The sequence below is a fragment of the Alternaria arbusti genome, assembly GCF_024043155.1.
Source record: "Alternaria arbusti strain BMP 1465 chromosome Unknown scaffold_4, whole genome shotgun sequence".
NCBI classification, from domain to species: domain Eukaryota; kingdom Fungi; phylum Ascomycota; class Dothideomycetes; order Pleosporales; family Pleosporaceae; genus Alternaria; species Alternaria arbusti.
Window position 1 is genome coordinate 1,054,715 of NW_026249944.1, and position 27,396 is coordinate 1,082,110.

Here is a 27,396-nt window from a genome sequence, read left to right on the forward strand (position 1 = left end):
GCCGACCGAATCCTTCCGGGAGCGACTATATGCGCCAGTCGCACGGTTATATCTACCATCGCATTCTTCGCCGCATCTACAGTCATATACCGGGTCAACGTTCACGATCGGTGGCAAGACCATTTCCTCTTCGCTGGTATAACATCTGGTGTCGGCTTGGGCCTCCTTCTAGGAGGATTGCATACCATCATCCTTCGCGTCATGCCATGGACCGTTATGCTGGCCTTACTGTCCAGCACTATACATCATAGAACCGTCGATTGGAGGTATTGTAGAGATTCTGTGGTGGAAGAGAAGATACCTTTGCTGAATTGAAAAGCTTCGTGGAAGATTTACAGCAAAGGTATGGCACTGCACTGGATTCACCTGTGTAGCAAGACTATCTGTTTGTCCGGTTCTTGTTTGGTTTTCTTCTCTTCGAGATGTTGCTAGTTTTTCGTTCTCGTGTTTCTTTCTGTCGTTTCCGCACAATATCTTTGTATCGCTTAGTGGGAGTGAAGGTGCTGATAAAGTATTTCATCAGTCCCTAGGTATCATACCCTATACCTAACCTCAACTCATCACCGCTGTATGTCTCGTAGTCTAAAATTTCATCCACCGTGCTTCTTGTATGAGTGAGTAGCTTCTGATCGTGACATGATTGCCAGGTACTTTGACCTCATAGATGATCAGTCTCAGCATGATAACACTCTACAGTATGTTCTTGAGTCCTAACCATTACCATTGATTTGTGCTACCCGTCATGCCACGATCACACCCAACCAAATTCTACAATTGGAGAGATCGAAGTATGGAAATCCCGAGACCCTTTCGTAGAGGCTCTAAAGCATATTCGAGTGGTTCACGTGTAGTCTCACAGCGGTTGTATGCTACCTGGTCATGCTCATTTGCACCTCGCGACATCTTCAACCCAGCTTGGAAATCATCCCTAGTCAAATGTCTCTCTAGTCCCAACCATCATATACCCTCGACTTACTAAGAGTAGTTCTGGTGTCTCCGCAGTGGATCACTCCATCAGCCTTAAGACCGACGGCGGTCCCCGCAGCAAGTGCCTCAGATGAACAACGTCCTACCAAAAGCGCAGCCTAGCTGACGTCGGGATCGGCTAAGCTCCAGCTTAGACCAACATCCACCTACGAATGGAACGTCTCAAACCTGAGGTGCCTTAGTAACACACGGTGGCGCTCGGACGCAGCACTCGTTAGATTTCGACGTGCCCTGGTCTGTATGAGAGACCAAGCCTGTCATCACCCAGAATATAGATGAGGATGATAGGTTCACTCGAAGTGAAGCCATAGGTGACAGGCACGACAGGGTACATCCTAGTATGCCAGCGACAAGGGGATAATCCTGATTGAAGTCATGAGCGGCATAGCCCTGCTGCATACGACTCGAGTTCGTGTCCGTGGCTGTGGTCGTGGTTTCTCGATCCGCCATGTCAACGTACCTGGATAAGTCTATAATCTTTACCAGAGCGATCTATTCAAATTCGTTGCATGTACGGCGGTTCAAAGCTGGTCGTTGGAGATAGAAACATACACGACTTGCACAATTTGTTTGGCGTCTCCCCCATATTCGTAGGATCAGAATCATATAACGCTGTGTCGTTCGCAGGAGATTCTCAGAACATTGAGATGGGGCAACGCATGTTTACCGTCTCTTGTATGGTCGGATGTACCAAGGCCGGGCCGGAAGGTACTCCACAAGGTGGCTTGACTTGATTGGGGCGTTGTTCAATGCAAGTATAACGGTGGCGTGCAGGAAATCATGTCCGGTGCCCAGGGACGTTTGCCTTCTTTTGCCTGCCGCTTGGTGGGCAACCACAGCCGAGCCACATGTTATATTGTGTCAAGGGCCGTTCAAAAATTATACGGACAGTAGAGCATAGTATCATCCAAGCACTCCATCATCACGCACTTCCCAATTGCATTACGCCCAAGCATCCAAGCAACCAGACATCCTTGGCAGAAAATTATCATTTCACCTTCACCCCCAGTGTTTAACTTCAATCCACCTCACATCATGAGAATGGGAATCTATCATGAGCAGGCCGACTGTAAGAGGCGCGTGCGGCTCCCCGCAGCTGTAACACCCAAGTCCAACCATTTTGCACGCAGGCGCGTTCATGTCCCAACGTGGTTAATACTCGTGTGTGCCTTCGTGGCCCTCACCACGCCCGCAGCCGCGCTCGACGAACCACACGCCCTGACCACAGCCACTGCGGGTCACCGCCACGATTCTCGCCTTCCGATTGGCTTCTTCATCACTCTCCTCCTTTTCATTGGGCAAGCAGTCGCTGCCTTCTCGACTACCCTGGTCGGACCGGCGATGGGCATTACGAGCGTATTATGGCTCATGATGCGCAACGACAATGCCATCAGTCCCAAAGCGTCTTGGGTGTAAGTGGACATTGCTGGAACTAAGCTAGGATGCATGCTTACGAAATCAGGATGTTCGGGGTATGGTCCTGGTTGACAGCGATGTACTTCCTTGTCCAATGCCAACGGGTATCGAACCATCGTTTGTAAGTAACGGCTCTCGACTACTTCGTATCGTCAATCTGACCAAGGCAGATACATCCTCTTCACGATCGCCTTAGCCAGTGTGTGTATGGGACTCATTGCACTGGCCCAGAAGTCGTCGCTGCAAGGCGGCCTAGTGACAGCGATTCCGACTTGTACTTCCTTTGCCGCGTACGTTGTAGCATATTGCTTCCCAGAGAGACGTAGCCGAGAGTCAGACGAATGGAATGCCATGGTATGACGCGAGATATCAGCTGCAACCGTTGCTGGCTCTTACTACGAGAAATGCTCAGAGGTGTTGGTGGTCGAACGGGAAGCGAGAGTAAAGAATACGGAAGAGCTGGAACCCCAGAACGATATGGCGATTCGGAGATGCGAGTGGCAGTAAGGTTGCTGCAGGTGAAGCCCGAAGGCGACATGGACTGCACTAGACGCAATAGTGGCCGGCACCAGGAGGCGGGACAACTACATGTAGATGCTTTACCTGTCCTTGTCTTTCGCAAGTTCAGATAGCGCTCTCTTGATCGAAGAAGCTGTTCTTTCACTTGCCTCTCTCCGCAACTCATCATCGTTGGGCATCCGACAATTAGGCTGTCGACGGAGAGGAAGCTCAGTGTACTTCGTATCAGTGAAGTAGCTCAGATCAAACTGCGGTTCAAGTCGTTGCTTCTCAGTAATCTCTGCAACTTTTTCCTCTGCATCTTTCGTCTTGGTGTGCGCGCTTCGAAAGAGACGATCCGCATCGTCGCGTGGTGAAGACGGGGGCGCAGATTTGCCAAGCCAGGATGTCCCACGGCCGCGCCAGCAGAGTACGGATCGGGCGTTGCCTCGTCCAACAACTTCGAAGCCATCTTCGGTCGCATTATCTCCAATGGCATCGGGCTGTTCCCTCCATATCTCAACGCCATCGAAAATGTCTAGATTTCGTGCGTTCTGCGCTACGCGAAGCGCTTGCTCCATGTCTGCGACCTCGAATAGGACGACTTTGGCTTCTACATCTCTGGCGATCTGAAGCAGGCGCGGATAGAAGCGGTCGCCTTGCTCTTTATCAGTCTGCTTGATCCTTCGTGGAGGTACTAGCGCGAGCTTTGGCTCGAAACCGCGTACCGAGCGCGTTGTCGTGTGCCAAAAGGCAGCTGGCGAGATGTACGGTGGATTTGAAATGAGAATGTCCCAAAAGGACGGTTGCCCCGCCCAATTGAGCGCTGCCGTCAGCGACAAGACGCCTTCAGTCTGGTCGTCAAAGGGATTGATCAAGACGTCCGCCTGTATGAAGTCGAGTTTCCCAGTGTCTTGGAGTTGTCGCGTCTTGCGCAGTTTTTGGAGGTTGTATCTCGCGAGATCAAGGGCTTTATCGGAGATGTCGACACCAAGAAGACGCAGGTCTACCTTGTTTGAGGCGGAGGACAATTCGTGGTGGAAGAGGAGGGGTATGCAGCCGGTGCCGGTGCAGAGGTCGAGTACGCGTACTTCGGAGGGGAGTTCTTTCGCATGTCGTAGGAGACCGGCGAGATGTGTGATTGAAGCGGCTGTGTCTGCTCTGTTCGCGTCGTTAGCCATGACCCGGAGAGAAGCCATAGTTCTAGATACCTCGGGATTAAGACACCAGGTCTACAGCGTATTTCCAGGTCGCCAAAGTACTCTGTACCTAACAGATACTGTAATGGCTTCCCAGCGGCTCTATCCTTGACTAATTGTTGCAGTAGAGAAGCCTTGGCTATCGTGTCTCCTTTGGCGCGACGCGCTTTCGCGACTTTCTCGACATGTTCGCGGAGCCATCGCAACTCGTTCTGGGCGGCCTGCAGTTCGCGACAAGGCCCGAGAAGAGCAGGCAGGTAGGGATCGATTGCGCGCGCCTTGCGGATGAGCGACGTTGGTATGCGTGGCATGTTGAAGGTGACGCGGTGGGGTGGAGTTGCGGTCGCCTCACTAGCGCCGGCTTCATGTCGTCTGGCTGCTGCAACATTGCAGTCCAAAACTTCGGTAGCGGAATGACATCTCCTGACGTTGCTTTCCACGAAACGGAAAATCTAGGAATTCAACGATACGTCAGATTGTGTAGGTGCCTATTAGTAGAAGGTGTAGTATGTTGGCAGCACGTGCTCTGTAAACTTCATGACATGGCTCCTGCCTCGTTACTTTTTTGGCAGCCTGCAGCCTGCCCTCACATCAGATTCAGCCTTTCGGAGTCAACCGTGAGCGTCTACGTCTAAAGCAACAGTAGAATTTGTGCATGAAATGCAACATGCCGTATAGCTAAGCTTTAATTTCCCCGCGCGACGCCCGTTCTGACCCACCATCCCCAACATCACGCCCGTACCCCATACTTTTCTAGTTCACCTTTATCCAATTGCTGTGAATAGCGCGCATTAATAACCCAGCTGTACCCACCTGCTTAACGGTACAGTGATACCGACTTTCATTATGAGCTGTCGTGCCTTCTTGGCCCAGCCACACGCGGATGAGTATTTCCAGGCCTCCCCAGGGATCTGTGGCGGGCTCAATGACAAACGAAGAGCACAACCAAACATTAGTATGCTAAACAACCCGTAACAACACACACCGTTTCGCTCTCAGCATACCCAAAGATTCATTCCCATATAACCAGCAATATACCACAAGTTACACCCACTATGCACATCACCAGGCACAGAGACACTCCAGTCCACACAACACCTTCCCCACATCCCTCCAAGCGCAAAGTGCCAAGTCCCCTCCGCCATTGGTCCTACTAGAGCGGAGAGAGCATCTGACTTGTGGGGTCAAGCAACCGCATGCGTCTCTGCATAGAGGACTTGGCAATAACCTTGACTCGGCAGATGGGTAAAGTCGCTGTGGTTGGCACTGCATCCGACCCAGTCTGGGCAAGATGATCTTCAAAGTATAAGGTAGGATTCCTGGCCTTTAAACCCAGATCTAGCTTCTCAAACGACTGCAATCCTTCCAGTGAGGTTCTTTTGCCATGTCTGATAACAACGGATATACATGGCGAGACCATTCGCGCTTGTTCCTTGCATGCGGCGTAGTTATCTTGAGTCCATTTCAGTATGGCTTTGATTTTGGTATGATTGGAGGGCTGCAGGCTATGGTGGGGTTTCTGAAGGTACGGCACACCGAATAGCTCCTCTTCTTGTCGAATCGACAGTGAACTGACGATACCAGATCTTTGGCTATCAAACCGACAAGTCACCCTTAGGATGGAACCTCACTACCGAGCGACAGCAGCTCATCTCCTCGCTCATGACGCTGGGCGCTTTCATCAGCTCCGCGACTGCTGGTGTACCGTCTACCCGATTCGGACGACGGATGTGCCTGGTTGCGGCATGTGTGACATGCTTCGTGGCTAACATCATGATGATGGCGACAGAGAATATCGGAGCGCTCTACGCCGGCCGTCTGATCATCGGTTTTGCGAACGGCTATTTCATGACCTTCTCGCAGCTCTACCTGCAGGAGAGTAGTACGGCAGAGCTTCGTGGTATCTTCCTCACAGGCTTCAACTTTTTTGTTTCCTTTGGAACTTTGATTGGCACGATTGTCGACTGGGCCACTGCGAAACGACCAGACAAGTCAGCATACCTCATCCCACTGGGTCTCATTTACGTGTTTCCACTCATCATCATCTGCACGATATGGTTCATACCCGAGAGCCCACGTTGGCTCATCCTCCAAGGCCGCTTCGAAGAAGGCGTCAAAGCGCTTGAATGGCTCCGTCCCGCCCGCCACGACTCCCGTGCCGAAGCCACCGCCATCCTCGCCGCCATCGAGAAGGAAAAAGAATCCAGCTCAGGTATAGGCTGGCTCGACATGTTCAGCAACCCCGTCGATCGACGCCGTACTTTCCTCGCCGTCTTCGCTGTCCTACTCCAAGCAGCATCAGGATCCATGTTCATAATCGGTAAGACCACCATCAAACCCAGCCCCAAAACGTCCGCACTAACACACCCCAAGCATACAAAGCCTACTTCCTCTCCATGGCCAAAGTAACCGACCCCTTCGCCATGTCCAACGTCCTCTCCTCCATAAGCATAATCGCCTTCATCGCAAACTCCTTCATAGTCGTGCGCTACGGCAACCGCCGCGTCCTCCTCATGACCGGCCTCCTTGTCTGCGGCATCCTCCAACTCATCATCGCAACCGTATACCACCAAGCCCCCAACGCAAAGTCCACGGGAAAAGTTACCGTCGGCCTCACCGCCATCTACATGTTCTCTTACAATGGCATGATATCCACCTACGCCTGGCTCTCCGGCGGCGAACTCCCCACGCAAAGACTACGTTCCCATACGTTTGGCCTCGCCGCTAGCGCGGGGTTCGTGGGCGCGTGGCTGACGACGTTCACGGCGCCGTATTTTATCAATCCGCAGAGCATGAACTGGGGACCGCGGTACGGGTTTATTTGGGCGCCGAGTTGTGCTGTGGCGGCGACGTGGGTTTTCTTCTTCTTGCCAGAGGTCAAGAATAGGACGTTGGAGGAGATTGATGAGATGTTCGAGGCGGGGTTGTCGGCGAGGCAGTTTGGGAGTTATAAGTGTGTTGGGGTGGCGAGAGGGGACGATGAGGGGAAGGTGGGGAGGAGTAGTGTGGAGAAGGAGAAGGAGGTTACGGTGCTGGCGAGTGAGAAGGTGGCGGCTGAGACGAGTGTGTCGAGGGATTAGGGGTATGGGGGGTTGGGTGGTCACTGCAACCGGAAGTATACTGGAAATGTAGCTGGGGACTGAGTCGTGGGGTATCTCATAATATATTGCTATGTTCCCTCGCGGTTCGCTCCACAGGCATAACCATCTTATTTGCTCAACGTGTATACAACGCCTCAAGCGGTTCTCAACCAAGTATTCGCTCGATAACATATCTTCCGCCAGGCTCCTTCCTCTGCACCACCTTTCTAACTCCAAGACCCCATCCTTGGCTACCCTTCTCACCCATGAGACTCATCTCAACCTCACACTCTCGTTTATCCTTGCTGAAATCTACGATCTTGCCCTTTGGCTTACTCGCTTGTAGTAACGGGGTATTGAGTGCAATATTGATGATCTGAGGCCTCGTAACGGGAGTGAGAGGATGCATGCGCGTCTTCGGCGTCCGGCTTCCAGTAATAGTGGATGATGCGGCCCGCTGGAGATGGGAGTAGATGATGTATCCCGGCATCTTTGCTGGCGGTGTGCGTGCGAGTATAGAAGAAGGGTGTAGGAAGACGTATTTCGAGTGTGGATCGTCTGAACGCTCCGACTGTGACGAGAACAGAGTAACGTATGGCACATCGATCGCGGTCTTGGGCTTCCTTGGGAGCTCGGGAGGCACAGGAGCAAGATCGGCGCGCATAGCAATCTGATCGATGAAGCCTGCGGCGCATATCTGTGTAAGCAAATTAATGTTTCGCTCCGAAGGCGCTGGAAGCTTTGCATTATATGCTCCGATAGCGGTGGGTCGATGTGCCCGCACAATGTTGGTGAGCTGGTGGCGGAGCTGACTGGCCTCGTTCATGGACTTTGGATTGAGGAACATGTCTTCGCAAAACAGGTGCGAGTCAGGCTCGTACGCGTAGGCACAGATGGCGTTGCTAAGCTTGATGCAATCACTCTGCTTCGCGTTGATGCTCATCTTAGCCTGTGCGGCATTGTAGGCTTTGCGCAGCCGGGAGCGCTCTTCGGCTTCGATGTTGTCCTGCTCGGTGCGGATGGCATCCGGGTCTTTGACGGGCTCACGTAGTCCGAGATTGTTCTCTGGGACGATGAGTTCCGGTACAGATAGGGCAGCCACCAATGCGATGGTTTCAGCTGCGAGATTCTGTGCGACACCCATCGCAACCATGCGGGCGAATCGTGGATTCAGAGGATATAACGAAAGTTCGTGACCGAGCTTCGTGACCTTGCCATCTAGAGACAGTGCCCCAAGGTATGAAAGCAAATTCTCGGCCTTCTGCAGACTTTCCCTATCCGGCGATGTGGGGAAGGGGAAGTTGACGACTGGAGCGCCCATACTCTTCAACTGTAGCACTACGCCCTCCAACGGTGTTCGTGAGATCTCCGGAGCTGCATACTCTTCAAAATCTCGCTCGAACACGGCCGATGAGTACAGGCGATAACAGTGACCAGGTCCAGTACGACCCGCACGACCAGATCGCTGGTTGGCACTAGCCTTGCTGATCCAGCTGACTTCGAAACTCTGGACACCAGTGATGAGATCATATTTCTTCTCCTTGGCTCTTCCGCAGTCGAAAACGTAACGGATACCGGGGATTGTCAAACTGGTTTCTGCGACGTTCGTCGCAAGGACAATAAGACGAGAGCCATCAGGAGGTGGGTCAAACACCCGCAGCTGCTGATTTGTGGGCAGTTGTGAGTAGAGTGGCAGAACATGTACGTTCATAACAGTGTCCTCTGCCTTTTCGTCCTCGATCTCGAACTCTTTGTCGTCTTCATCATCCAGTCCCATTATCACGGAGCCTTCCGAATCCGAACCGTCGTCGTCTAGGTAATTCTGATCTTCAGCCTCTCCGCCCAACTCAATGTCTTCGGCCTCTAGTGGCGTCTCTGCTGGAGAAACCACAACTTTTCCATGCTTCACTTCGCGTCCTTGCGTGGAGGGGAAGGCTTCCTTCAACCGCTTCGCCAGCTGTGAGATCTCGCTCTGCCCAGTAAGGAAGACAAGCATACCGCCCTTGGGCAGCTTTCGATGTCCTCTACAGACCTTACGGTACATCTCCTCAACGTAGTCTCGCTGGGTGCGACGTGCGAAGTGGTTTACAACGGTGTATTGTCGACCCTCTGCCTTGATCAGTGGCGGAGGCTCACTCCTGAACAGGCGTTTGTTCTCTGTGAAGTCTGATATCCGCAAAGTAGCAGACATGATGATCAGTTTGAGAGGCTTATTCTTTGGATCTTCTTTGACCATCTGAGCGCGAAGATCCACTATCCTGCTAAGCATGCCAATTAGAATGTCTGTGTTCACACTGCGCTCGTGAGCCTCGTCGATGACAATCGCAGAGTACTTCGTCAAGACGAAGTCTTGGGTAATCTCTCGTAACAAAACACCGTCGGTCATAAACTTGATAGCGGTTTTGGGACTCGTTGTCGTGTCAAATCGGATCTGGTATGCCACTTTCGTACTTTGGTCGCCGAGTTCATCCCCGACACGTTTCGCCATACTGACAGCGGCTACACGACGCGGTTGTGTAACACCAATCATGCCAGGTGTAGGCCCGTCTGACGCTCCGTATCCAGATTCTAGGAGAAACTGAGGCACCTGCGTGGTCTTACCACTACCCGTGGCACCCCAAACTACTACCACGTCGTTGTTGTGTATGGCCTCCATGATCTTCTGCTCTTCCGCTACGATAGGAAGCTGCAGTCTTGACTCTTGTATCTCTGGTGACCGTTCGACGTTCACGCTGAAGGCTTTTCGTGTCGCATCGGTCGCCGTTTTCGTGTCAAGTTCTGGGGGCAGAGGGTCTTGCTCGGGAGCTCGAGGTTTGAAGTTCGCCGGAATCGGTGCGTAGGAGAGTTGGTTTGTCGGGGTAAATCCCACTTGCTCGTTTCTCTGCTGAGTTGCCCAAGCTTTGAAAGCCGACGTTCTTTCCTTCTTCGCGATCTTGTTCTCTTCGTCGGGACTGGTATCGCTATCCTCGTCGCTGTCGTCCTCAGAGTCTCCCGACTCTCCAGATTCGTCTGAAGCTTCGGATCCGGAAGTTGATACCTCCTCCTCCGAATTCGAATCAGCGTCGTCGGACTCAGCAACAGATGCTTCAGATTCATCCCCACCGTCCTCATCGTTGTTCTCGCTGCCCGAGCTGAAGCCCTCCCATGCGACCTCTTCTTCGACCACGACGGGTTTGTTGGTCTGACCTTTCCGGCGCTTTCGCACTTGTATGACGGGTTTGCCCGACTCGTCAACCTCTAGAGGCCTCTTCAGCCCGCTTCCAAAGAGTCCGCCAGTCTGCCGTGGCGCTGCGAGGGGCTGTGAGGTTGGCTGCAAGGCTTCGATTTCGGGCTCGGAAGGTGATGGGGATGGCGCTCGTTCTCGTGAAGAGCCGTTGGTTTGCGCTGCTTGCGAAGTGATCTGTCGTGCGTTTGGTTTCGAAGTGGGTATCGGCGCTTCTTCATCGTCTGAACTTTCGTCTTCGACCTCCCTGACCTCGCGCTTCTCCAATATTAGGCCTTCGTTCTTTTCCACATCTATGCCGGCTCTGCTCTCAGCCAGTGCGCGCCTCATTGCCTCCCTCTTGGTGTCCGCTCCTCGACCGAGCTTCTTCGAGCTTTGGAACAAGCTAGTATCGACTTTCTGGGTCGCGAGCTTCTTGAGCAATTCGAGATTCTCTTCTTTTTTGAGTTTTGTATCCTGCAAAAGTTAGACTTAAAGTTCTTCGTGGTGCAGTCGTAGCGCAAATTGACAACGAAAGATGCTGCGAGTCTTGTATGCTGTATCACCACGTACAATGTATTTGTCGAGGCGCTTCTTCTTCTTGCCGCTCATCTTGCCCTGCGACTCTCGGGTGAGCTCATCCTTGAGCGCAGCCTTCTTCTGGGCGCGCTCCTGCTCATCCTGGGGCAAGATCTCGGTCGCATTGGTGTCGACGGTGGCCTCTTGCGCCGGCGTCTTCTGACGGGCCAGAACCTTGTGTTTTCGCTGTCGCGGCACGAACTTGGGCATTTTGGTGGTTGCGGCGTCGAGGAGTGCTCGCAGCGCCCGAAAGTTTTTGGTGGGGATCTGACGCTAGTGGGAACTCCGCAGCACTTCCGCCGGCTGCGAGTCGAGTGGGCTGTTGATCTGGATTCAACACCACGCACCGCCAGACACGAACGCGAAAGTCGCATCAGCACTCTACTGTGCGCCTAACTACTTTCACTATACCAAGAGCCCGAGCCAACTCGCTCGCCTTTCGTCGCATTGCTCGTTGCATATCAGCTACCCCTCAGCAATAGCGATCGCATCGCACGGACAACACCATGGCAGCACCCACAACTTCAGACGACTACGTCGTTACGCCTGCCCCATACCCAGCGCGTACTAGTACCGCCACCTCGGCGATCAAGAGTATAGAGACTACAGCAACGGCGGTCAACTTTGCGGACAAAATTCTCATCACCGTGACACAGAATGGACGGCTAGCACACTGGGTGTGTGAATATATCTGGTTGTCTGTAGTATCTTTTGCTAACACCTGCTAGGTACATGTACCCCTTGATATCTCCGCGACCGATGCCTCCATGACCTCGAATGCCTACCTCGAACGCGACGAAGAAGACCCCAACTCGGACCTCCTTCCCATGCACCATCTCACGGCTACAACTATACTCGGCGGTACTATGGCAGAGCTCGACACTCTGGGCTCAACACTCGCGACACAGATTGCCAGTGCCATTAAGCAGCGCGACGACAGGGAAACCAGGATGGTCGTACTGGGCATGGGACTGGACAAAAGCATGGTTGGAAGAGAAGCATTCAGCGAGCTGGTTGGGCTTGTGCTGGGAGTCATATGAGATCGAATTCGTATTGCTTTAATCTATGCAATGCTCGACGTGATAACCGTGGGAGTCTGTGCCCGAACGTCACTCCATCGAATCTTGGGTATGTTATCCATCCGTCCTCCAAGGTCAACTTTTGTCCCTCTATGCGCCGTCCCATGCTGACCAGTCAAGTACCGTAACGCCGACCCAATGCAATCCAGAACCGATTCCTTTATACGCTCTCACGGAGCTTGTTGATCAAAACATCGACCGACTCCATGTCGTTCGCATCCAGCTTTTGTTGCGGCTTGAACTCAGCGGGCACATACTCTACGGCGGCATCGAGCGCAGCCTGGAAGTTGCGGACGGAAGATGACAGGGCGAAAACTGCCTTCTTGCGGACCTTCTTCTCGGTGTCTGAGGTGGCCATACGGACGAGAGTGGGGATGGCGCCGACTACGAGGAGCTGGGAACTGTTAGTATCGTTCACAAGTGTGCGCAAGACCCAGGATGCTTACCCGTTCTTGTGTCCGGATGTTGTTCTGGACGGCAGTGCCGCAGCACCATGCAGCGTAATACCGGAGTTCAGACTCCTTGTTCTCCAACTGTTCGACAAGAGGCACCCATAGTCCCAGACTCTCGATGTTGTTTGCGTTGTCGAGGTTCTCGATGAGCTGCTCAAAGTTGTCGAAGGCGGTCGTCCGGTGCTCCAGTTCCGCCTCTTCGTTTTGAATGACTTGCATGCTCTCCTGCATCAATTGCGCATCCGAGGGTCCTGACATTCCAGTCATGAGTTGTTGCAGCGCCGTGGCGTCGATTTGAGGCGGCGGTTGGTTGGCGGCAGCGGCATCAGTGCGCGAGGCCTCGGAGTTCTGGATACCCCATTTGAGGAGGTTGTTTAGTCCTGGGTCGTTCATGGTGTTGGATAGATGTGTGATGTTTGGTGTGTTGTGTGGAGGGTGTGTGCAATCGCGGGGTGCGTAGCCATTGAATAATTTTGGCGGGCCTTATGACGCCGACGCTCGCGAGGGGACCAGCAGCTTCGCGGACCTTCCATGGGAGATCGTGCCCAACACAGCTGTCAACACCATCAACCACATGGCGGGAAACGGACAAACACGACAAACATGGCGCGGTGCAAAAGCTGGTCGATGTCGGCTCTTAATGACATAATCACGACATGTTGGCATCGAGCATGGCATTGTTGCTGCGAATGCTCGTTTGGCTAGGTGCACAGCTGCTGCCCCTCCGCACACGTGACCATCGTATTCGGAATGGGCGGGGATGGCGAGTTGGCGGTGAGCGAAGCCGCGGATGGCTGGGGGACTGACTTGTGCTCGACGCTGACTTGTGCATTCACAGCGCACCGGCGAGAACACGTAGGTGCTAGTGGAGTGTCGATGATTGCTATACGCCAAGGATCAAACACCGCTGCCTGGCGGTCTGGTAGAGTTGACGTGCGCCGACAGCAGCTTCCTCGATGCTGTGGCGGGGAGCTTGCGTACTCTCCCAGTACGTACCACCGGGATAGATAGAGCCCATTCTAGGCTGCACACTTTGGGCAGCACGTATAAGATGCCCAATGCTGTTATCGTCGTGAAGCCAGATCGCCAACGCTGAAATTATACACAATCCCCTTTAGGAGCCGCCCGTTCGTGCAAAGCCTCCTTCGCGCCTGCGCTCCTGCCACCCCGCTAAATCTGGGCAAGGCCGACCCGCTTATTTAGCACACCCAGTTCTTGCCTCTGCGCACAAGAACCTCAACCTCAACACCGCCGCCGAACTTGTAAGCTCCCCGAACACCTCCGTACCCTTTTTACTTTTTCACCGCTAGCTGCATCTCTGAGCCTTCCCACTGACGCTCAATTGCTCCAGCGCTCTTACATCGACACCCATCTACAACTCCACGTCTACTCTAATCTCACCCTAATCAATCAACATGGAGGGTAAGCAGCTCCACCCCGACCGCCCCGTGTCCTGACCATCGCCGTCCACCATGCCCTCTATCTCAATGAGCTCTGCTAACCTCGATTGCCCACTACAGAGGAAGTCGCAGCCCTCGTCATCGACAATGGGTGAGTTGGCACCCCCCGAAGCCCAACACCGCCATCCCTGCCGTGGAGGGGCTGTCCGCGCCTGAGCCTTATCTGAGCCGCGACGACGTCCTCCACGACAGCGCGCCATGTTCGGAGATGAAATGAGCTTGAGCTGACAATCCCCAGTTCGGGTATGTGCAAGGCCGGTTTCGCCGGTGACGATGCGCCCCGAGCAGTCTTCCGTAAGTACCTCCATTTCCGCCTCCCAGCTGCGGCGGGATCGAACGCCATCTCGAGAGCACTTCTGACAGCTTTGCAGCTTCCATCGTTGGCCGACCGCGTCACCATGGGTACGATGAACCCCCCGTAGCCCCTACGCATTCCGCCGTCTAACAACAAACAGTATCATGATTGGTATGGGCCAGAAGGACTCATACGTCGGTGATGAGGCACAGTCGAAGCGTGGTATCCTGACCCTGCGATACCCCATTGAGCACGGTGTCGTTACCAACTGGGACGACATGGAGAAGATCTGGCATCACACTTTCTACAACGAGCTGCGTGTTGCCCCCGAGGAGCACCCCGTCCTGCTCACCGAGGCTCCCATCAACCCCAAGTCCAACCGTGAGAAGATGACACAGATTGTTTTCGAGACCTTCAACGCTCCCGCCTTCTACGTCTCCATCCAGGCCGTCCTGTCCCTGTACGCCTCCGGACGTACCACCGGTATCGTGCTCGACTCCGGTGACGGTGTCACTCACGTTGTCCCCATCTACGAGGGTTTCGCTCTTCCCCACGCCATCTCCCGTGTCGACATGGCTGGTCGTGATCTGACTGACTACCTCATGAAGATCTTGGCTGAGCGCGGTTACACCTTCTCCACCACTGCCGAGCGAGAAATCGTCCGTGACATCAAGGAGAAGCTCTGCTACGTCGCTCTCGACTTTGAGCAGGAGATCCAGACTGCCAGCCAGTCCTCCAGCTTGGAGAAGTCCTACGAGCTTCCCGACGGTCAAGTCATCACCATCGGCAACGAGCGTTTCCGTGCTCCTGAGGCTCTCTTCCAGCCTTCCGTCTTGGGTCTTGAGAGCGGTGGTATCCACGTCACCACTTTCAACTCCATCATGAAGTGCGATGTCGACGTCAGGAAAGACCTGTACGGCAACATTGTCATGGTACGTTGAACGCTATAAACTCGCAAAACACAGCTAACAGCAGCCAGTCTGGTGGAACCACCATGTACCCCGGTATCTCCGACCGTATGCAGAAGGAAATCACCGCCCTCGCCCCATCCTCGATGAAGGTCAAGATCATCGCTCCCCCGGAGCGCAAGTACTCCGTCTGGATCGGTGGTTCCATTCTCGCCTCGCTCTCCACCTTCCAGCAGATGTGGATCTCAAAGCAGGAGTACGACGAGAGCGGTCCCTCCATCGTCCACCGCAAGTGCTTCTAAGGTACTGGAGGTCATGCGTATACGCGATTCATCGACTGACGGTTTTCTTCCAAGCGTGTTCTTGCGTACGGTTCTCGAGATCATGACAAGCCTAGTAGCGGGGGCATCCTTGTATTGGTGCCTTGTTATCCCGGGGTTTTACACATGTCGATTGTCCACAAAATAGCACAGCGGGCCAATGGTTGGGTGTTTGAGTTATGGAGGAGCTTGAGCTCACATGGGGGTGTAGGATCTTAAGATTGTAGCTTAGAGCCTATGGACACTTTCATATCCCTTACGATCTTTGGCTGTCTCTGCGTGATGAGTAATTATGTGACAACGCAATCTGCAGCTGCAAGCTCATGTGTATCTTAAAACCTCGACCTGGCACGTATTCACGTGAACGTACGACAGTCAAACACGTGCGACGCGTCGCAAACGTGCCTGCCTTTTGATCAAAGTAGCGACGTGTAGAACTGCACATGTGGAACGAGTGGTTGGACATCCCTGCTAGCGCGGAAGTGAGTCCTCGCGGGAAGGCACGAAGCGACGCGTTCCTCTGCAAAATGCCTACTTGCACCCTTCCATCTCACGCATGAATCAGCATGATATGACTCAAATCCTCATATAGGCTCTCCTCGTCTTACCCAGCATTTACGTCGTTCATTTTACTATTTATCGTTGTTGCCGCGACGCTGGTCATACTGGGGCGATTGCCTCCGAACTCAAACCGTTCACGCGACTTCCGCATCTAAAGTTGCCCGAGCGGCCTCTATCCAGTTAGGATGTCTACATCATCTAGCAAACCCGCTGATGAGAACACACCTCTCCTAACCCAAGTAGACCCAACACCGATAACAGAAGATCAATCGATCGACCCTTCATCTCAGCAAGATGACATCGAAGAAGAAGACCAGGATAAGCCACTGCCCAAAGCTCAGATCTTTCTCCTGTGCTTTACGGTATGCGTGGCGCCGATCTCATTCTTCTCCATCTTCCCTTACATCAACTTCATGATAGAGAGGGTGGGGAATGTGGATAAGGAGGATGTTGGGTTTTACTCGGGCTTGATTGAGAGCTTGTTTAGTGCGACGCAGATGTGTGTTATGATCTTTTGGGGGAGGGTAAGTACCACTGGTTTCGCTGTAAAGGAGGAAAGACACTTGCTGACATAGCATCTAGGCTTCTGATCGATATGGGAGGAAGCCTACTCTCGTCATATCTTTGTTGGGCTTGACTGTCGCCACGACTCTCTTTGGAATGAGCCAGACCCTCTGGCAAATGGCATTGTTCAGATGCCTGGGTGGTGCCTTTGCTGGAACGGTCCTCACTGTCCGGGCAATGATTTCTGAGAACAGTACTAAACATACCCAAGCGCGAGCTTTCAGCTTCTTTGCTTTCGCTAGCAACATGGGTATATTCATCGGTCCGCTGATAGGTATGTGTCCCGCAACGCCATGAGCCAACAATGAGCTAAGTACAGATCTATAGGTGGTGCACTCGAACGCCCTGCGGATAAGTTCGCATCAACCTTTGGCAAACTGCAGTTCTGGCATGACTTTCCCTACGCGCTTCCTAATTTTGTCGTATCGGCTCTCGCTATCTCTGCAGCAATCACAACGATGCTTTTCGTTAAAGAAACACTGCACATCCATGGCGACAAGAAGAAGGCCGCAAAATCCACCATGTCTACCTGGGAGCTGATCAACCGTCCCGGCGTTATGCGAGTACTGGTCGTATACAACTACGTAATGCTCATGGCGTTCACATTCACAGCCGTCTTTCCAGTCGCCCAATACACACCCGTCAAACTAGGTGGCCTCGGCTTCACCGCAGAGCTCATCGCTGCATGCACAGCGTTGAACGGAGTATCTCAGGCAGCCTGGCTACTCATTGTATTCCCTGCGCTACACAAGCGTGTGGGTACTGGCTATGTGCTTTATCTATGTGCATCAGTCTGGCCACTTCTATTCATCGTCGGTCCGGTATACAATTTCCTACTCCGGCATGGGCATACTACCATCTTCTGGGCTACTGGGCCACCTCTTCTAGTCCTTGCAAGCGGAGTGTCGATGGCCTTTAGTAAGTCTCCAGAAACACCTGTATCTTGCCTCGCTAACGTACGTGACAGCCAGCGTCCAGCTCGCGCTCAACGATATATCACCCTCACACGAAACACTCGGTACACTTAACGCCGTCGCACTTGCGGCGCAGAGTGGCATTCGATCCGTAGCACCGGCTCTTGCGACTAGTATATATGCTATTGGCGTCAAGTACCATATCCTGGGTGGTCAGCTTTTCTGGCTTTGCCAGCTCGTTCTGTCATTCGGCTTGTTTGGGCTGTTGAAGCTGCTTCCTGCGAAGGCTAGGGGGGAAGTGAAACCGAAGCTGTTCAACGGCAGTGCTTGATGTATGGTTCTGTATAAATGGAAACACTACTCCTGCGCATGTCGTTTTGCCGACTGACATCGAAATAAAGCAGGAGACTCGTATATGCATGGATCTACTGTAAATCGAGCCGATGTTGTGGTAGTGTCGCTTGCGTGTATGGAAGCACATCGCCCACGATGAAGCATCACAGAAAGACTCGAGGAACGAATATCATCGTAGGCTTACGAAAGGGCAGTTACAAAGCTTACTCTAGACAAAAGACACAACAACTTCACAAGCGCCGTAAGAATCGCACATTCAGGTCAAGTCAACATCTTACTCTGGGCTAACTACAATAAGATTTGCACCTGCCTTATCTAGAGCCTGCGGAGACCTCCCACCTCCACTAGGTAAAGATAGTCGACTGAAGATTCTCACGGAGACAGCAATCGACTTCATAGGGTATAAATTTGCGCATATACTCTGACTGTGTAATCTAGATCACAGCCGATGGTTTGGGGGCTCAATTTAGCTTACGGGGGCGCAGCTGCCAAGCCTGCGTAGGCTGACACTACCTAGGTGTAGCTCATCCCCAACCTCAGCACTTCGCTTCCTACTCTACACATCCTCAATCAAATCTTGTCTCGACGATGAGACTCATCAACGTCAAGAACAAGAACCTGGAGGACTTTACAGGTCGTTCACCCCCAGAATACGCTATCCTGTCTCACACATGGTCACCCCCAAAATACGCTATCCAGTCTCACACATGGGTTAGCGAGGAGATCACCTTCAGTGAGATGCAATCTCAGCAGCCTGATAAGGACAAGGCTGGTTGGAAAAAGATTGAGCTATCATGCAAACAAGCCGAGGATGATGGACATGGCTATGTTTGGTGCGATACTTGCTGCATCGACAAAAGCAGTAGCGCTGAGTTGTCGGAGTCCATCAACTCTATGTTTCGCTGGTACCAGGAAGCTGAAGTATGTTACGCTTTCCTCGAAGATGTCCAGGACATCAAAGGGCTTGCAAACGCCAAATGGTTCACGCGAGGGTGGACTCTTCAAGAACTCATTGCGCCCAAAAGCCTAGTGTTCTACAACAGCGCATGGCAAAACATTGGTACCCGAGAGAAGTTGGCAGACGTAATCGCGGAAAGGACTAAGATTCACAAGTCTTTTCTAAGCGGCTCTGTCAGCAAAATACATGAAGCGAGCTTTGCCAAACGAGTCGCTTGGGCAGCGAATCGCGATACAACAAGGGATGAAGATATCGCATATTGCCTCATGGGTCTCCTCGATGTCAACATGCCGCTGCTTTACGGGGAAGGAGATGTCAAAGCGTTTAGAAGACTACAAGAAGAATACCTCAAAGTCCATCCGGATCAGTCGTTTCTCGCGTGGCTACTTCCCCCAGGGGTTGGAGGGGCAAGGGCCTCCGATGGTGACCTTCTCGCCAGTCTTCCTAAGGACTTCGGACAGTGCCATGGGATATCTCTGGCAAGTGACGACGCTGTTCCCTTCACCCTGAACAATAAAGGGTTGCAAATTCGGCTACCCCTATTCCAGAACAGGAGTGTCGATGCCATACGAAGTCCCGAATATTTCGCCGTTCTCGCCTGTTATTCGGACGCGCCAACCTGAGTATCGTATTCGCATACCCCTACGTGCTGTTGAGAGGTCTGCCGAAACACTAGTTTTCTTGCCAAGCAGCGAGCACCATCGCGTCTCGACTGACGAGTTTGAAGCTGCACGTTTGACGAACTGCTTTATACTCAGGACACCACCGCCTTTAACCCCCCGGTTACTGTCACTCGATGACTTACCCGAATCATTAATCTTGTGGGAACCAAAGATCATCCATCTCAACACTTCGACTTCGACTTGGGATTGTCTGAGCGAACCTAAAGATCCAAAAATTCCGCCGATCCGAGTGCCCGACCAACGAGAGAAAGCCAGCTATGGGGTCGTTCTTCATCCTCCGTCTCCATACTCGGACAATACCAGCAGTGACTCTGAGAGCACAACGTGTTTGAAGGTTCTGATTCGAGTGGATGTTGGATTCAATGAGCGGTATGAAGTCAATGTACGCATCCAACTATTCCACGATACCAAGAATCAGATCTCCACGGACTTGGAGAATTTTCCCAGCCTGCCGTCCACAGAGATAACGTCAAATTCGCGCTCTCGGATTGTTGCCATATCCACCCAGCTGTCAGAAACAATCCATGCATTGGCCTCGTGGAAGCGTGCTTCGAGCCAAGATTCACTGTCCTTGAAGATCGATCTCACAGCGGTCGATAGGCATCGTGCGCATGAATTGGGCGTGCTTTCGATGAATGCGTTCGAGTCACTTCTTCCTCAAGATCCATTGGTGCACGGTATCTATGCAACAATACTTATGCTGGTCTTGATTATGTTAGGGCAGCCCAATACATTCCCCTTCGAGGCACTCGGATGTGGTCTATCCATGATATCACTCTACTACAAGCTACTTGAGGAAAGGCGGGTTACGGCGTACGCACGACCGGAATACAGGTTCCTCTATTGGCGCATACCATTTGTCCCTGCGATGTTACTTTTCAGTAATAACAATTTTATCGAGTACGACAAGGTACCCTCCGCTCGCTATTACTTAGCCGTACATTGGTCTGTGGCGATTTCGGCCACAGTCTCTGTGTTGTCGCATTTCTGGGAGCGCACAGGCTATAAATCTACGAAGGAGGACACCGTGTTGGCGGAGGCATTTGAAAGCACCATTGGACTTGAGAGTCTGTTGTTGAGTGATAAAAAATGATACAGAGTGATACAGAATGAAAGGCGATGGAATTAAATTTGAAACGCGACTGTACTGTGCAGTGGCATAGCTGATAATTACACAAGTCTTCACATGGGTTTAGTCTTTCTGGGTACGCGACACAGTAGTCTGGCTTCATCTAGGACGGAACACGTTATTTGCAAGTTTCCATCCTAATGTGGACTGTAGATCTGTTCACTTTCTTGTATGAGGTGAGAACGCGTAACGTTCAATCACTCATCTCTAGGGCTACCTTCCAGCACCCAAGCTACCAAGACTGTCGCAAATTCCCGAGCCACAATGATGTACAACACCACTGCAACCCTCCACGTCACCCCCAAGAAGCAAAGTAGCACCTCTAACGGCCCGTCTCGGCGTCATCGACCCGCGCCGACAGCACCACCACAACCACCCGAGCCATGACGTCCTTCAACACACGGAAGCTGAAACACGTGCAGTCACGATAAGGCTACACAAGCAAGCAAGCATTGCTTTGCACCAAATCCCAGCCCCCCAGCCATCGCTTATCTGCGCTTCCCCGTCGCAGCTCGTGCAGCCAGAACATCGGCGTGATGACATCGAAGGCGGGATGATCACACAACACCCAACCACCCCCCAGCCAGAAACACGCAATTCTCTGCCCAGCCAGACAGCGTGTCCAAAAGCCGCCCGCGGACACACACCCCGTGCGATCGACATTGCGTCCTGCGACGCAAAAAGTTGCGGCTAAACAGCTGTCGTGCACGGCTTGCGATACGTATCGTGAGGAAAACGTCGACTCCGCACTGCGGCGATCAAACGTCATGCATCGTGATAAGTGAGCATGAGTCGGGACTGTCGCACAGTCACGCAGTTCCCGATTCAAGTTTCCTTTTCGCACATCCTCCGTGTTCGCGTCGGGAGAACGCTGCGCGGGAGTGACTTTTATTGAAACGTGTATCAATACAAACAGCATCCATGTCAGGAGCAAAGTAAGGCTGCTAAGATGTGGGCGACGAAACACTCCGCGTCTTGGCCCGGGCAGAAAATGCGTGACAAGCAATTGGCAAGCCTTTTTTCCCATTGTCAGAGCGCCTGAGGATCGGGAGACTCGATCAAGGCGCGACGCGTTGTGCTGCCGATGCGAAGAAGATGCGACAAGCGTCACAATGGCATCAGCCATCGTCGTCGTGAACGATCCGATGCGACGCGCTGCGATGGCATGGGGGGCTTGTCCACGGGTATGTCACTTTGCCCAGACAGGCGCACGCGAAAGGGTTTAGTTCCAACCGTCACGGAGGCTCGGCACGCTATTAAGGCCACCCAATATAACCAATACACCACTGGATCGCGACGAAAACGTTGGCCGGAGATGCGCATCACCATCTAGCCCAACCTCTTTTCGAAGTAGTCTCTTCGGGGGTACTATTAGTTCGTAGGCTTTACGTGGCAGACTTGGAATATTGCGATGCGATACGGAAAAGGAGTACAGCGACCGTGTCTCGATCTCTTAGTCTCTCGAGAATGCTATTGGGTGGGTGAGCAAGATAGCTAATGTCGTTCTAAGTAATCAATTGCTTCACCGTGCATGTGTGTCACGTTCGCCTAAGCATTACATGCCTTGCGCGAGCTGCTGCACAAAGTATGTCATGTTCGCGATAGCTTGCATGGGCTTGCCCAGCCGTTGGTTGGTGCATTAGTAGAGGGAGGCGATGGCGTGCAGCTGTCGCTTTACCCCGCTTGGGAACTGGCAGAGAGGGTGAGCTACCACGAGCTATCTACCCCGCGTGCTGTTATGGTTTGCTCCGCGCAGAAGTCGTAAGTGGCTTGACTTGGGTATGCATGCTGTGTGACCACCAGCTGTTGTTCTTATCGGTGTTGTGTTGACGGAACGTAAGGCGGGTGACTAGCGGCAATTGGAAAGCCGTGAATCTTTCCGATGTACTAGCGACGCGTAGGACTTCGCGTGAACTTTATTGCACAGAAATGATTGGGGGAATTCATTGAAGCTCAAGATGGAATTCAAAACAGAATTTGAAGTAGAAGAAGTTGGCTCACGTCAAGCAGGTCACAGCGATGATTGCAATCGGGGTATTAATTTGAGACAATGAAATTATGCTTCTTGGTATACATGAGAAGACTAGCAAGACAGTGATGAAAAATTAACCTTGCTTCAGGTGGGTTCATCAATCCCGTACAAATATCCAAATACATATCGCGTCATGGTTGAGTAGCGACCCTAATTTACTCGTCATCCTCCTCTTCAACAGCACGGGGAGCAAGGACGTAGCGGGTTGTACCGTGCTTGTCCTTGCCGTGCTCGAGAGACAGCTTGCTGAGGGCAGCAATCATGTTCTCAATGGCAGGGTTCTTGCGGCTGCGGTCCTTGCGGCCGAGGGTGTCGAGCCATGCGATGCGGTTAAGCATGTAGTAGACAATGGCGATGATGATGGTGACACCAATGGAGTAGGCCCAGACGACAACGACGGTGACAATGTCGACCCATCCGTCGTCACGGAACCTGCTGTTGATGGTGGGAGGGTTGGTCTGGTAAGGAGCACCGGACATCCAGCCGAAGAGGGTGAAGATGGTCGCGAGAGCGTCGACACCGAGAATAGCGATAATCAGCTGGAATGAGGGGAAGGTCTTGCCACCACGGGTAACGAAGATCAACCAGTTCTCAGTAAGAGCAACCTCGAGGAAGAGAATGGGCTGGATAGCACCGAAGTTCTGGATGATACCTCCGCTGGGGATGAAGAGAGTACCACGGACGATCCAGGTACCGAGAGCAAGGAGGAGACCGAGAATGACGGAGATGAACCAGATCTTGGGCAGTTGCCATTCGACGGGGCGTTGCTCAGAGTGGGCATTGTCGTAGGCGACAGCGACGGTGGCCAAATCAGCGAAGAGGGCAAGGAAGACGATGAGCTCAGCGCGGATGGTCTCGTTGAGGATGATCATGGAGGTGACGAGGTAGACTTCCAAGTGCAGGCAGAGAGCGATACGGTACTGGATGTAGGCCTTCATACGCTGGAAAATCTGGCGAGAAGTCTTGATAGCCAAAACAATGGTGGAGAGACCGGGGGCAAGGAAGACGATATCAGCGGCAGCCTGGGCAGCCTCGGTGGAACCCTCGACGGCAATACCACAGTCAGACTTTTTGAGCGAGGGAGCGTCGTTGACACCGTCACCAGTCATGGCAGTCAAGTGGCCACGCTGTTGGAGCATCTCGACGACCTGGTACTTGTGCTCAGGGAAGACTTCAGCGAAACCGTCGGCGCGCTCAACGAGGTCGTGCTGGGTAGTACCAGTGAGACCACCGCCGATGAGCTTGGAAGAGTTGTAAACCTTGGTACCGAGAGCAAGCATCTTGCAGGTCTCCTTAGCGATGGCAATAGCGTCACCAGTCAACATCTTGACGGGAACACCGAGCTGCTGAGCCTCAATGATGGTCTGAGCGGTATCCTCACGAGGGGGGTCGAACATGGACAAGAGACCGAGAAGGATCCAGTCACCGTCGTTCTTCTGGTAAGCGACACCGAGAGATCGGAAACCACGGCGAGCGAACTCAGCGGCCTTTTCCTTGTAGAGGGTAGCGGTGACCTCGTCGCAGTTGGCAAGGTTGACAATGGCCTTGGGGGCACCCTTGGCGCAGACGTACTTGTCGCCGCCCATGTGGCAGACAGCAGTGATACGCTTGGAGACGGGGTCGAAGGGGGTGAACTTCTCAGTCTTCCAGCCCATGTTGAGGATCTCGCGGGCCTTGGGGTAGCGGCGGATGGTAAGAATGGTAACCTTGTCAATGGGGTCGAGCGACTTCAGGTTGTGGGAAGAGGCAAGAGCAGCGACAGCCATCATCCAGTTGACGTCCTGGCCCTCAGCAACGTAAGGCTCACGGAGAGAGAGCTGGTTAGCGGTGAGAGTACCGGTCTTGTCAGAGCAGAGAACATCGACACCGGCAAGCGACTCGATGGCAGTGAGCTTCTGGACAATAGCCTTCTGCTCAGCGAGGTAGGCAGCACCGACAGCGAGGGTGGTGGTGGTGACGACGGGAAGACCGACGGGGACACCGACGATGAACATGATAAGGGCGTAGTGGAGAAGGGTGACGGACTTGTCGGTTCCCTCACGGGCCTTAGCAATGGGAATGTGACGGAAGAAACCACCAATCCAAGCGAGCAGGATGAAGAACATGACGAGGACGAGAAGCGCCGTTCCGATGGAGTTCATGATAGCCTTGAAGTGACCCTGGTCCTGAGCGCCCTGAACGAGGGTAGCAGTGCGACCGACGAAAGAGTGCTTAGCAGTGGTGATGACGATACCGTAGGCCTTGCCGCGCTTGCAACCAGTGGTGTAGTAGGCGACCTCTCCCATGTACTTGTCGACAGCGAGAGACTCTCCGGTGATGGACGATTGATCGCAAGCAACGAGAGGGTGGCCCTGGGTGATAGGGTTCTCCTCGTCGAACTTCTCCTCATCGACTTCGTCATCCTTCTCGTCCTCGGGGTCAGCGTCGTGGAACTTGTCCTCAGCCTTGAGCTTCATGTACAAGTCGAAGTCCTCGGGGTGGTCGTAGCCGCAGATAAGACGGGCGTCACCGGGGACGGACTGGCCCTCCTCAATAACGACGATGTCACCGGGAACGAGCTCGCGAGCGAGAATGGTCTGTTGCTGGTTGTCACGAACGACGGTGGCCTTCATGGCGATGTCACCCTTGAGGGAAGCGACGACATCGGCAGCCTGCTTCTCCTGGTACCAACCGACGATAGCGTTGAGCAACAGGATACCGCAGATGACACCGAAATCGACCCAATCCTGAAGACCAGCGGCGAGAAGAGCAGCGAGCTCCATGACTATCATGCGTTAGTTTTGCGCTAGGCGAAATGGTGCAGGGATGCTTACCGTATAGAATGGGACCAGTGAAGTAACCGATGAATTGCTTGAGAAGGTTGGTCTTCTCAGAGGAGATTTCGTTGAAGCCATAGCGCTTGCGACGCTGCTCGACATCGGCGGATGTCAAACCAGTGCGGAGCTCAGTGTTGAGGTCTGCGATGCGATGTTAGCAAATTTGTTTCCTCATCGTGTTGCTCATCTCGCATGCTGCAGAAGCGGGTAGTTTGGTGGAGCCGGTCTGCATGATTGGCTCCACCGAGGAGGCCGCTATCGCGTCGCTAGCAGGGAGCAGCTTGAGCGCGGACCAGGCCCGCGCCAGCCACCAGATGTCGGCCCTCGAGCTCAACAAAGGATGAATTGGCGAGGCAGGTGACGCGCCGCGGCGCATTGCTGCAAACGGATGCTGGGAGGGAGAGATTGGTAAAACTTACAGTCGTCAGGGACAGCGCCGGCGTCCTGGATGGGAGTGGCGGCGGTGGGAGAACCCGACTTCCAGAACTGCCACCAGGCCTTCTTCTTCTGGGTCTGCTCGGCGTGCGGGTTGGTTCGGGTGTCGCGGTAGAAGAGGATGTACTTCTGGAGCGCCGTGTACTCGTCCATGCCCTCGAACTCGGTCATGGAGACGATGGACTTTTGCCGCTCAGCGGCGCTGGAGGCGCGGGGGCGCTCAACATCGTCGTTGGGCGCCATCTTGTCGAATTAAGGAATGCTGTTGCTCGTATGTATTATTATATCCGGTAACTCTAGGCACAGAGAAGGCTTTCCGAGGCGACTTGACGGTGAGGTTGAGTGTCAGGTCGAATGTGCTGTGCAAATGGGTAACTGCAAGCAGGGCCTTCTCTGTGAAGAAAGTGCAGAGGGTGCGGGAGAGGCTCTGGTTAAGTAGCGCGGCAGAAACTCACCCACGTATCAACCCAGGGAAAAACTCAGCAAGGACCGACCTTTGGCCGCTATGAGGGATTTATGATTGTCATAAAGCTAACCGCGGATGGAGCTTAGCTCGAGCCGAGAGTCCCGGGGGTGAATTTGTTGTGAGCGGCCCGTGCGCCAGCCGCTACATCATCGGCGCGCGACATGGCGCAGAGATTGGCCGTCGCAGCGCCCGGCCGAGCGTGATGTGCTGATGACGGAGTGCTTACTACAGTGCTGTACGGCTGCGACTGCGGTTGCTGTGTGCGCAGACTCTGGTACCTCAACGGGCACCAGCCGACAGCAATTGGGATGTCAGCAGCCGGCGTCGCGATTCGCAGCGCGGTTCATTGCTTCTCCACCAGCGGCAGCAGAGATTAAGCTGGAGATAGCGCGACAGTCCGCGACAAGCGTGCAGCGCTGCAGGGATCAGCTCCCATGACGTTTGGCAAGAGCGACCGGCAAACAGCTCCTCCACGCACCTTGCTCACTCCGGACGCACCAAGCTTCAGCACTCATACGCAGGAAAGCTTGAGTGCTTGGCGCGATCTCAGCCAGAGTGCGAGGCATTTTCCCCCCGTACGAGAGCCGCGTATCCAGACTGCTCCCCACGCTGCCTGCGCGACTTTCCGACTTTCGCATTTGCACAATTTTCTTCTAGCGGCCTTCCAGACCCACGAACCAAGATATGCCACTTATCCCAACTCCCTCAACTGCAGCCGCCGCGCCATAATATCCGACTCCCCCCATGCAGCGCGCGCGACCAGCATGCCCAGATGAAGCAATTGTTTTCTGCCCCCCGCGTAATCGACCGCCGCCGCTTCTGCACAAAGGACCGCACTCCATGATTAAGCACGTGCCAAGCGGCTAAGGGGCGTCTCGGGGCCTGCCTCGAATCAGCCTTAGCTGTCTGCCACCCGACCATATCGGCCGAATCAGAGGCCCCCAGCCGCCCAGCGTCGCCTGGCCAACGGCTCCCAATTACACCCCATGTTATGGTCATACAATACATG

The 27,396-nt window shown here is 53.5% G+C and overlaps 9 protein-coding genes across 9 annotated transcripts; 5 read left to right on the plus strand and 4 right to left on the minus strand.

Moving 5' to 3' along the window:
• Positions 1-3,002: 3,002 nt before the first annotated feature.
• J4E86_004000 (uncharacterized protein) lies at positions 3,003-4,411 on the minus strand (the record flags this gene model as incomplete). Its single annotated transcript, XM_051444548.1, has 2 exons — positions 3,003-4,062; positions 4,113-4,411. 2 exons carry the CDS (start codon positions 4,409-4,411, stop codon positions 3,003-3,005), a joined length of 1,359 nt encoding a protein of 452 aa, XP_051304173.1.
• Positions 4,412-5,607: 1,196 nt separating this feature from the next.
• On the plus strand, positions 5,608-7,180 carry J4E86_004001 (uncharacterized protein; the record flags this gene model as incomplete). The annotated part of the gene is made up of 3 exons (XM_051444549.1): positions 5,608-5,625; positions 5,685-6,420; positions 6,474-7,180. 3 exons carry the CDS (start codon positions 5,608-5,610, stop codon positions 7,178-7,180), a joined length of 1,461 nt encoding a protein of 486 aa, XP_051304174.1.
• Positions 7,181-7,346: 166 nt separating this feature from the next.
• On the minus strand, positions 7,347-11,171 carry J4E86_004002 (uncharacterized protein; the record flags this gene model as incomplete). Its single annotated transcript, XM_051444550.1, has 2 exons — positions 7,347-10,859; positions 10,956-11,171. 2 exons carry the CDS (start codon positions 11,169-11,171, stop codon positions 7,347-7,349), a joined length of 3,729 nt encoding a protein of 1,242 aa, XP_051304175.1.
• Positions 11,172-11,467: 296 nt separating this feature from the next.
• Positions 11,468-12,001, plus strand: J4E86_004003 (uncharacterized protein; the record flags this gene model as incomplete). Its single annotated transcript, XM_051444551.1, has 2 exons — positions 11,468-11,638; positions 11,690-12,001. The coding sequence occupies 2 exons, from the start codon at positions 11,468-11,470 to the stop codon at positions 11,999-12,001; spliced, it is 483 nt and encodes a 160-aa protein (XP_051304176.1).
• Positions 12,002-12,200: 199 nt separating this feature from the next.
• FES1_2 (hsp70 nucleotide exchange factor fes1) lies at positions 12,201-12,885 on the minus strand (the record flags this gene model as incomplete). Its single annotated transcript, XM_051444552.1, has 2 exons — positions 12,201-12,434; positions 12,487-12,885. 2 exons carry the CDS (start codon positions 12,883-12,885, stop codon positions 12,201-12,203), a joined length of 633 nt encoding a protein of 210 aa, XP_051304177.1.
• A 1,022-nt stretch (positions 12,886-13,907) lies between these two features.
• J4E86_004005 (actin) lies at positions 13,908-15,457 on the plus strand (the record flags this gene model as incomplete). Its single annotated transcript, XM_051444553.1, has 6 exons — positions 13,908-13,914; positions 14,013-14,043; positions 14,191-14,246; positions 14,324-14,354; positions 14,408-15,179; positions 15,227-15,457. 6 exons carry the CDS (start codon positions 13,908-13,910, stop codon positions 15,455-15,457), a joined length of 1,128 nt encoding a protein of 375 aa, XP_051304178.1.
• Positions 15,458-16,221: 764 nt separating this feature from the next.
• On the plus strand, positions 16,222-17,845 carry J4E86_004006 (uncharacterized protein; the record flags this gene model as incomplete). The annotated part of the gene is made up of 4 exons (XM_051444554.1): positions 16,222-16,560; positions 16,619-16,874; positions 16,928-17,518; positions 17,568-17,845. 4 exons carry the CDS (start codon positions 16,222-16,224, stop codon positions 17,843-17,845), a joined length of 1,464 nt encoding a protein of 487 aa, XP_051304179.1.
• Positions 17,846-18,456: 611 nt separating this feature from the next.
• J4E86_004007 (uncharacterized protein) lies at positions 18,457-19,449 on the plus strand (the record flags this gene model as incomplete). The annotated part of the gene is made up of 1 exon (XM_051444555.1): positions 18,457-19,449. One exon carries the CDS (start codon positions 18,457-18,459, stop codon positions 19,447-19,449), a length of 993 nt encoding a protein of 330 aa, XP_051304180.1.
• A 3,376-nt stretch (positions 19,450-22,825) lies between these two features.
• J4E86_004008 (uncharacterized protein) lies at positions 22,826-26,164 on the minus strand (the record flags this gene model as incomplete). Its single annotated transcript, XM_051444556.1, has 3 exons — positions 22,826-25,434; positions 25,484-25,627; positions 25,906-26,164. 3 exons carry the CDS (start codon positions 26,162-26,164, stop codon positions 22,826-22,828), a joined length of 3,012 nt encoding a protein of 1,003 aa, XP_051304181.1.
• Between the last annotated feature and the right edge of the window lie 1,232 nt (positions 26,165-27,396).